Source organism: Dermacentor variabilis, chromosome 2 (genome assembly GCF_050947875.1).
Source record: "Dermacentor variabilis isolate Ectoservices chromosome 2, ASM5094787v1, whole genome shotgun sequence".
NCBI classification, from domain to species: Eukaryota; Metazoa; Arthropoda; class Arachnida; order Ixodida; family Ixodidae; genus Dermacentor; species Dermacentor variabilis.
Window position 1 is genome coordinate 89,103,689 of NC_134569.1, and position 10,503 is coordinate 89,114,191.

General features: G+C 42.0%; 1 protein-coding gene across 1 annotated transcript; it reads left to right on the top strand.

Annotated features, from left to right (window-relative positions):
- Positions 1-4,948: 4,948 nt before the first annotated feature.
- On the top strand, positions 4,949-9,533 carry LOC142572253 (mitochondrial fission 1 protein-like). Its single transcript, XM_075681226.1, has 6 exons — positions 4,949-5,125; positions 5,568-5,700; positions 7,744-7,820; positions 8,416-8,521; positions 9,262-9,346; positions 9,425-9,533. The coding sequence occupies exons 1-6, from the start codon at positions 5,081-5,083 to the stop codon at positions 9,426-9,428; spliced, it is 450 nt and encodes a 149-aa protein (XP_075537341.1). The 5' UTR covers positions 4,949-5,080; the 3' UTR covers positions 9,429-9,533.
- Positions 9,534-10,503: the final 970 nt, after the last annotated feature.

Sequence of the window (10,503 nt, forward strand, 5' to 3'; positions counted from 1 at the left end):
AGTTCAAGCAGACACGAGGGGTGTCCCAGGGGGCTGTTCTGTCTCCTGTACTATTTAACCTGTTGATGAGTTCAGTTCCGCTGCGCCATGACGTGCATCTGTATGTCTATGCAGACGATATCGCCTTTTTCACGGCAGCAAAAGGCATCAATTTCCTCTCCCAGTCTTTGCAAGCTTACCTTTCTACTCTATAGAGAAATGGCCTGGCAATCTTCATCCGTCACTAAACGTAAAGAAAAGTGCAGCCCTCGTCTTTCCACTTTCCGGACCGATACATTTATATTTAGTATATGATCAGAGAACCACTCCCCAGGTAGAGTCGTTTAAGTACCTCCCATAACGTAACACATAAGTACCCAGTACCCTGAAAGTGGATGGGAAGACGGCGCCGCGGTAGCTCAATTGGTAGAGCATAGCAAGCGCTATGTGGAAGACGTGGGATCATTTCCCACGTGCGGCAAGTTGTTTTTCATCGACGTTCGATTCCATTAATTTATAATTTCTTTATTTCAATAAGTAATTACAATTAAGTAATTTCCCCTGTGTTGTCCTTGGTGTCTTTGTTTGTTGGCTTCTTATGATTAATAAAAATCAGGCCCCTCGGTTAACCCCCTTTCTTCTCGTTAAGTATCCGGGTATCACATAGGATCGAAAACTTAACTAGTGTTCTCACATAAAAGATATTGCAGCTAAAGAGACACGAGTTGTAGGTACGCTATGTAGAATCAGTAACCGGCGTTCTGGTATGCGAAGTGACACATTAATCATAGTTTACCGTACGTATGTACGACCGAGTCCGCAATTTGGCTATTTTATTTTCTGGAAGTGCAAAATATAAAATAATGTTACTTGTTTTTTAGAGAGAGAAGCTCTTCGACAATGTTTAGGTCTTCCTAAATTTGCTGCTAACAATGTGTTACACCAGGAAGCACGCCTACCTTCTCTTCACACGAGATGCCGCAGGCTTACGGTTCAAACCTAATTAAGAACTTATGAATATCTTCTACGACGTACACAATATGCATCTAGTATTTGTGAACCAAATTGATTTTTTGAGACCACGCTGCCGCGGTTGCATACCCCACAGGTTATATTTGTGCAGGCACCATTAGCAATTTTAAATCATTCCGTTTGACAGGTCCACGATGTCACTCAAAATTGAATTTGCAGACATTTTTCCCGATAATGCTAAATTGCTGCCCCCAACATATTTGAATGTCCTTATGCAAGACTATTTCGCCCATATCTCAATAAATGTAATCGCGACTTGCTTCCTTGTGTGAAGAGAAGGCAGGCATGGCAATATACTCACCATCCCTCGATTGGTTTTTTTTTCCCCTTCGCCTGCCAAATTATGTATAAACTTTCAGGCCGAACTCCTGGCAATAGTTCTTGCTTTACTAAAGTTACCCCTTTATGCTACAAGAGTGGTTATCAACGAGGTGAAAGGAAACTTAAGGCCCGATTGTTACTAGTCTTATCGTAAGCCAACGAACAACCACACCAAGGACAGCATAGGGGAGAACAGATGTATTTAGTAATTGAATTAAGAAATGATAAATTAATGGAAATGAAAGTGGATGTAAAAACAGCTGGCTGCAGGTGAGACACGAATAGACGTCTTCGAATTACGCGTGCGATGCTCTTACCAATCGAGCCACCGCGGCGCCATTTCCCCCTCCAGTTTCTGGGGTATTCACGTTTATCTACTAGAACTAAACCTGGGAGTGTCAGCCAGCGCCACACCTCACGACCGAATAAAAGCTACGGGCATAGCTACTGGGAGCCAAACGTCTCAGCAAATCTCGATTCTTGCCCGCGATCTCGACGCAAGAATCTACCACTGTGGATTCACGAGGCGTTCGCTTGCCAAGTCTGGCTGCGTGACGTAAATGCTCCGTCCTGTCTACGATGGTAAATCTCGTGACGTCTTACGAAGAGGTTCGTTCGGCGGGTTGGTCAGGTTCCGGTTTCATTGTCGCGCTTTTTTTTTTTTGCTTATTCAAAACTATTTTAGAATTTGCCGAACAATTCTACTATCAGACGCGTGACAGGGGGGTCTCGTGGACCTAAATATTCCATTACCTTGACAAAGTAAAAAAAAAAAAAAAATGCCGGAGTGGCCCTGTAAAGGGGTACTGACATTTCCGACTATTCGGTTTTTGTTTCGTTAAATGAAGATCCTAGAGCTTTAAAACCTCGAAATATAGTGACAAGACTCAGAGCCCCGCTAATAATTTATTATAACAGCTTCTCTTCAAAAGCGTTTCTCCAGGAGAATATTGTGTCGTGACGAGATGGCACACTTGTGATCACGTGGAAGCAGGACATTGCGACATTTCTGGACACTGGCTCCTGCTCACTCGGTCGTCCGCTATGTTGTTTCATCGACCCTCAAAATTAGTGGCAGCATATGAGGCAACCGAGCGAACCGGAGCGAGTGTCAAAACGTCGCCATGCCTAGCTCCCACATATTGTCATGACGTCACGACACAGTATCCTCCTGGAAACAAAACCGAAAATGGATGTTATATTAATTTGTTAACGGGGTTCTGTCACTGCTTTTTCTAGGGTTTAGACATCTAGGACATTCATTTAACGCAATAAACAATTAGTCGAAAATACCAACAATATATACAGTAGATACTTTTATGCAGCATTTGCGATATTTCTTCAGCACAGAACGGTAGCAGTCACTTGCTGTTGCGGGAACGTTGGTTCTCTCACCGCCAGGGGTTCTTTGCATGAGGGACGTGTGCTTGCCGCTCACTGCATCGGGCACGTGCATTGCAGTGACATATATGTTTACCATATGCCATATACAGGGTGTTTCACGTAACTTAAACCAAGGATTTAAAAAAAAGCGGTTAACCGCAACTGAATGAAACCAACGACATATGGTTTGCCGTCATGTGGCGCTCCTTAGGGTAGTTTTCTATCATCATAATCATCATCATAATCATCATAATCACCACCACCACCACCACCCTGTTTTATGTCCACTGCAGGACGAAGGCCTCTCCCTGCGATATCGAATTACCCCTGTCCGGCGCCAACCGATTCCAACTAGCGCCCGCGAATTTCCTCATTTTATCGCTCCACCTAGCCTTCTGCCTTCCTCGACTGCGTTTCCCTTCTCTTGGTACCCATTCTGTAACCCTAATGGTCCAATGGTTATCTAACCGGTGCATTACATGACCTGCCCAGCTCCATTTTTTTTCTCTTGATGTCAATTAGAATATCGTCTATACCTGTTTGCTCTCTGATCCAAACCGCTCTCGTTAATTATGTCTCTTAACGTTATGCCTATCAATCTTCGTTCCATCGCTCTTTGCGCGGTCCTTAACTTGTTCTCAACCTTCTTTGTCAGTCTCCAAGTCTCTGCCCCATATGTCAGCACTGGTAAAATGCAATGATTGTACACCTTCCTTTTTAATGATAACGGTAAGCTTCCAGTCAGGAGCTGACAATGTCTGCCGTATGCGATCCAACCCATTTCTATTCTTCTATGAATTTCCTTCTCATGATCAGGGTTCCTTGTGATTAACTGACCTAGGTAAACAATCTTTCACAGACTCTAGAGGCTGACTGGTGATCTTGAACTCTTGTTCCTTTGCCCATGGCTATTCATTATTATCTTTGTCTTCTGCATGTTAATCTTCAACCCCACTCTTACACTCTCTCTATTAAGGTCCTCAATCGTTTGTTGTAACTCGTCTGCATTGTTGCTGAATAGAACAATGTCATCGACAAACCTAAGGTTGCTGAGATATTCGCCGTCGATCTTTACTCCTAAGCCTTCCCACTTTAATTAGCTTGATTACTTCTTCCAAGCACGCAGTGAATAGCATTGGAGAGATTGTCTCTCCCTGTCTGACCCCTTTCTTTATAGGTATTTTCCTGCTTTTCATGTGTAGAATTAAGGTAGCTGTATAACCTCTGCAAATAATTAGTTAATTAGTAGAACATCGGTGCATAATTAGCTAAATAACTAATATTAGGTATGCATTTTTTAATGTTCACTTTAGAGCTCAACGCACGGTTGAGCGCTCTGCAATAGGATGCACAGTCATGTGGTTTCATTTCACATTTCGCGGGCTTTCTTTAAGCTAATTTAAACGCCGAAAGATATACAAAGCAGCATGTACGTTGCCACAGAAAATTAGATCGGTCGTTTGGAGTGCCCTCTAGAACGTAACTAAACTTACTTGGCCCTAAAGGGAAAAGTAAACATTTTGCATAATTGATCTTAGTTAATTAACTAATTAGGCTCAATATAAAAATATCCTAAGGAGCGCCACATGACGGCAAACCATATGTGATTGGTTTCATTCAGTTACGGTTAACCACTTTTTTAAAATCCTTGGTTCAAGTTACGTGAAACACCCTGCATGTTTACAACGGTAGCTGGTAAAGATATGTGCCCACGATAAATTTAGATGTGAGTATTCTGGCTCTGTTGAAAGCAAGGAGGTTTTATATACTTAAATTATATACTTTATATTAGCTCCTTGTTTGAAACATGTTCAGATAGGCAGCGTTTCCATGTCCACTGAGAGTGTTCGCTGTGTCAGCAAAGCGTTGCCTGCGTGACGCTCTGCTGCCCCATCTCGCCAGCAAGTGCAGAGGTTCCTTGTACTGCGGCAGCATCTTGCTTGTACAGTGCCGCAGTCGAAGGCTGCGGTGCAGTGGTACGTTTTTGCAACGGTAATCAAAGGCTAGAGTTATAATGCAGCGCACCATGAATTTGTGCGCCGAAACCGAAACCGAAAGTTAATATTGCCTCAATTAAAGCGAAAGAAAGAAATACCACAACGAAACATTTTGGGCATTCCAAAATTTTGTCTCAGCACTCGCAACGCTATGTATTGGGGGCTTCGCTTCATAAAATTGTTAACAAGATTTTCGTATTATTCAACACGTTTTTTTTTTGTTGTTCATCATCATCGTCATCGCAGCTATGTAGCTCATCAGCTCCTAAAGTTTAGTTGAGTCTTAGAGTTGGTGCGTTGATAAGTGTCAAATACAATTTTTGCGGTCGTTAGCGTCGTGTGACTCATGTGTGACGCTGCAGTGTAAAATGGAGTCAATTCTTGAAGACTACGTGAGCGCAACAGATCTGAAAGTGAGCTTGTTTTCCTGGTTTTCCTCGATGGACTGCGACTGTGATGAAGACCGCGTCTCCCGTCGCATCATTGTTTCGTTTATTCTTTGGCATATACCTCTCTGAAGCTTTGGAATCAGCCTTTCGAAAAGCTATCAACCTTTCTTAACGCTAATTATTTCTTAGTATTTTTATGTCCTTTTATTTGTAACGTCTTTGTGACTTATAAATATCCGTTCAAGTGTTGTGTTGGTAGCTTCTTTTGTTACATGACTACTTCCTAGTCGATCCTTGAGGCTTTCCTATTCGAACGTTTCATTTAAATTTAAAGTTTCGCTCGTATGCAAGCGATTTCGCCGTGGCTGTGTTGCGTCAGCGTTGTGAAATCTGTGTCGATGTCAACTAAGGTATGTCGGCCACCTATGACGCCATCGAACACAATTTGCTGTTCTATCTTGTGCAGCATTACGAAGAGCAGTATCATGAAGAAATGAAAAATGGCGAAGTGGACACGAAGACGCAGTTCGAGTACGCTTGGTGCCTTGTCAGAAGCAGATACCCTGCGGACATACGACGCGGTGTGCTGTTGATGGAACGTGAGTCACTTGCAAGACCGCGTTTCGAGCATCGCTTGTAGGCCGCATATATACACGTACTTGTTGAGCGTTGTATTGTCGTTTGCGAAAACAAGCATACACGCATGAATGTTTCGACGCAAGTTCGTTCAGATGTTTGCATTGCTTAGGAAGGAAATAGAATATGATGTAAAATGGAGCAACGTAATCTTTTTTTTTTTTTTACATATAACGTTTTTGTTGATGTAATTACTCCTGTCAGTGTATGAAACACACAGAGCCAAGGTGCCTTGAAGAGTGGAATCATACGAGATGGTAAAATGTCAATGCATAGTTTATGCCTAATGATTATTTCCGGAATGCACATAGGAACCTTTATGTAGTGGCCATTAGCTAGGGCATAAAACTGCGTAACTGAAGTTTTACATTACATCCTGCTTTAGTAACAACTTCTGATTAAGCGTGGGCGAATATTGAAGTTTACACAATAATTTGTATGCAATAAATAACTATGATATTTTGGAATATTCCAAGTTAACCAAATATTTTGCAACTACCAAATGTTAGTCTGGTTACTGCACTCCATTTGTTAAACAAGGTATCACAAATAATCGGAAGTAAGCATACAACTTTTTCGAAGCAATACAGAAACAAAATGGGCAATGCAAGCTTACTTTTTGGTTTTGCAGCAGAGACAAGCGGTGATTCTTGTCTCTGCTGCAAAACCAAAAAGTAAGCTCGTAGTCTGTCATTTAGCGTTTCTGGAAGTTTAGCAATGTAGCAGTTGTATCTCTTGCACTAAAGCCTCTAATGTTTTCCTTGCAATGGGCCCTTTTACATGTGCCCACGGTCGGCCCTTAAGTATTTTTATTTTTCCTTTTTCGGAAACCTTTTATTTAGCATTTTTGGAACTCGTCGTGCAGCACCAGCCATTATTTATTTAAAGGTTTGTTTGCAGCCAGACTAAAGTTTTTCAGAGGCTATGCATGCAGCTTCTTTTAATGACAGTTAGTGATCTTGTGCAAACCTGATCCTTTGTCCCCGATAGCTTTTTTGCTCTAGTCAGTACAGACATGGTACCTAAATGTACCAAATAAATATTTCTGTTCAAAATTTATGCATCTGCATTTGACTATTCAATATTCGATACTTGTTATTCGTATCCACTTCATGCAGTAGACTTCCGTTAATTCAGTTTTTCGGTTAATTCGATCCCTACCGAAGGTCCCGGCTGGCACCCATGCATTTCTATAGACCCAAACTTTCATTAATTCAATCTTAAATTTTGTCTTCGGGGAAAAATTAGAACTTGACCAGTCAGCACGTATGCACCTGGTCCTTATGGTTACCCCAATAGCAACCCCTTTAGTGGTAGCATGCCTCAGCAGAGCTTATTAGGGGGACAGTGAATTTGTTAACACACATAATCTGTCCAAAACACCTATTTTCGACCTGCCCCAAGGAGATTTTTCAAGTAATAACGGTAGCTCACAATGTCTCATTGCAGTATTTACCCGATTCTAATGTGTGCCTTTCTTTAGTCGAGAAAATTGAGCCACAAATAGCCTGCAAGTGTAATCGGATGTGAAAGCAAAACAGTGTTCGCAGTGAGTGTATGCATTACCACGTAACACAACTGTACAGTGGCGAGGCCTACATTTAAAGGCCGTGTAGCGTAGCAGACTTTAAAAAGTCTGTCATTGTGCAACACATATTAGACCCTTGCCTAGTTTTCTTGCTGAATAACTGGGTGCACATTCAATTTATTCTTTGTTGAAGAGCTTTGTCATTTCTAAGTTAGTTTTTCACTTTGAACACAGAGAAAGCAGGCGTGCGTTTGATTCGAGGGCATTTAGAGTTGGGCAGATACTGCCTAATGAATCAGCGGTGTGTTTTGGTATTTTTTCAGCATCTTACTTAATTTGACTCGGCCAATAATTCAATCAGTTTGGTGGGTCCCGTTTGAGTCAAATTAACAAGAGACGACTGTATTAGAAAAAGTTGATATTCACCCACCTCTACAGCTGATGCCTTTTTCTTACCTCTGTGTATTTGGTTCAACAGATTTATTTCACCACGGCAATGCTGAAGCCAAGCGAGATTACCTTTTCTACCTGGCTGTCGGGAGCACCAAGCTCAAGGTCTGTAGTTGGCAATCAACAACACAAATGCCCCTAAAACTTTTGTTACCAGGAGCATTCCCTCCTTGTAATAGGCAAAGGTGGCTACTAATGTTTGCTAAGCATAGACTAACTTAAATGACTGAAATCAAACTTTGTGAAACCAAATGAAAAAAAGGAAGCACTTACGAGCTATAGTGCCCAGCAATTCAAATGCGATACTCGGAAGGCATGACTGCCGGCACTAGTGTCACCGGTGGACAGAGTTCCCAGTGCCATTATGGTATATGATGAAAGCAAGAGCCTCTGCGACACATTGTGGCAGCATTTGGTACCCCAGCACTCACCAGTGGTGCGAGAAGTGCTAGCCACCACGCGGTCCGATTATCACTTTAGAATCGCTGCGTACAGTACCTTCTTCACGAGAAGCGAAATTACTGCCTCTGGAATGCAAGTAGTAACAAGTATAAAACAGAGTATAGCTCGCGGCATGCTTGCTGGCAAGCATTTAGTGGAAGCTGGTAGAAAGTCCTGTATATATTACGTAGGTTACACAGGACAGGTACACGTTACTATCCAGAATTGCAGCTGTTGTAAAAAACGTTTCTATCCTTAGGAGTACTCCAAGGCATTGAAATTCATCAAAGCATTCCTTCATGTTGAGCCAGCCAACAGACAAGCACAGGAACTTGAAGCAACTATTAAAAGCCGGATGAAGAAAGGTAGGTCCTGTAGAAAGTTTTCAGCCTATTTCCTTTTAACGGGAATGACTCAAGATTTGATGCATGTCTAATAATAATAATAATATTTGGGGTTTTACGTGCCAAAACCACTTTCTGATTATGAGGCACGCCGTAGTGGAGGACTCCGGAAATTTTGACCACCTGGGGTTCTTTAAGATGCATGTCTAGTGTCTACAGTCATGGTGGGACATGAAAAAGACAGTTACATTTAGGGCTTGGGACCTAGCGGACAAGCCACGTTAGATGTTGATGAAGTGTTCAGTAGTCAATCTTACTGGTTGTGTAGTCCATCACTGCTATTAATGAAAAGCTGTGTGTACAGCAATGCATTAAAATTTAATGATACTTGGCAACATCCTCAGTCTTTGTCGTCTGCAATTTTACAAAATGTTTAGGCTGTGGCAGCTTCATTTTGCAAGCTTCTGCTATAGCAGTGCCTTGCTCTGTTTCCTCTCTATGCACGATAATATTCAGTGAAAAATTATTCATATCTAGGCTTCAATATTGCTTAACAGAGAACCTGTGTTCCTGTCCCTCCGTGCAAACAATGTTAACTATTATTTTTGTCTGATAGTGCTTATAACCACACAGTGATTGTTAGTGGCCTCAGCACCACAGGAGTGCACCCACTGCCAGTGTAACCATTGGTTTTATTAACTGAAACCTTTTTGTTACTTGTGAGTGTATTGAAGCACCTTACCGTTCATTACCTATTCCAGAAGGCATAAAAGGCATGGCTATTGTTGGTGGTGCTGCTCTTGCTGTTAGCGGGCTTGTCGGACTTGGAATTGCCTTGGCCAAGAGGTATGTCTGAAAGAGCTTTCTCTGCTTACATTTGCTAGTCAACATCACTCTATATCGCCTCCCTCTTTTCCTGTGCAGGTAGATGACTGCATTCCTTCCCAGTTTTCCCTGCAAATTGTCGACCCGAGAACGAGGTTATTTTTTATGCTGTATGAAATGTGCAAATAAAGTCACCAGTATAAGCTGATCCACTATACTGTACCCCAAATATTTACTTGTTACTTTGTATGTGGACAACTCAGTGGCAGCAAATGCCACAATAGGAAAAGTAAATGCCCATCTCCAGGACATTGGAACATTACCCTATCCCTCTTTTATAGGAAAATCTTGCAACACGCATAGGCGGAAAGTTTTCATATTACCGGGGGGGGGGGGGGGGACCAGCCTTCCATAGGATATGTGTGTGTGTGTGTGTGTGTGTGTGTGTGTGTGTGTGTGTGTGTGTGTGTGTGTGTGTGTGTGTGTGTGTGTGTGTGTGTGTGTGTGTGTGTGTGTGTGTGTGTGTGTGTGTGTGTGTATATATATATATATATATATATATATATATATATATATATATATATGTAGGTAGGTAGGCAGGTAGGTCACAATTTACAAGACCTCATAGTAGGAGACAGTTAAGTTTCACAGCCCGAGTCCTCTCGCACCACCAAGAATCTGGCGTCTCTTGGTGGTGTAATCTTCCTTCGTGTAAGTGTCGTATACTTGGCTATCACTTATATTGCTTCACCTTTCCGGCAAAACTGCAGCCTCTCTCTCTCTCTCTCCATTTTCTGTGAGTTTGAATATAAGCGCTGCTGCACATGACTGCTGTAGATTCTTATTTCGAGTGAACCTGGCTTGGCTTCATTTTGGTTGCCGAGCGAATTATACAGGGTGCTCCAACTATCATGCACCAAGGCATAAAAAATAGCAGTAGCGTTCCTCCAGCCGCCAGTCATTTTTTTTTTACTGAGATTTATTTCGGTCATTGCAATTATATATCTAACTCAAGAAGTACTGTCCTAAAAGTGTCAATGGGGCATTTGTAGGTGCCCCCAAATGACGTCTAATTAGGGTGTTTTTAGCTATGTACTAATTGTGTAAAATTTTTTCCGACTGGCTAAGAAACATGAAATATGAAAAATACCACATGACTGCACTCCCACCCGCATCAT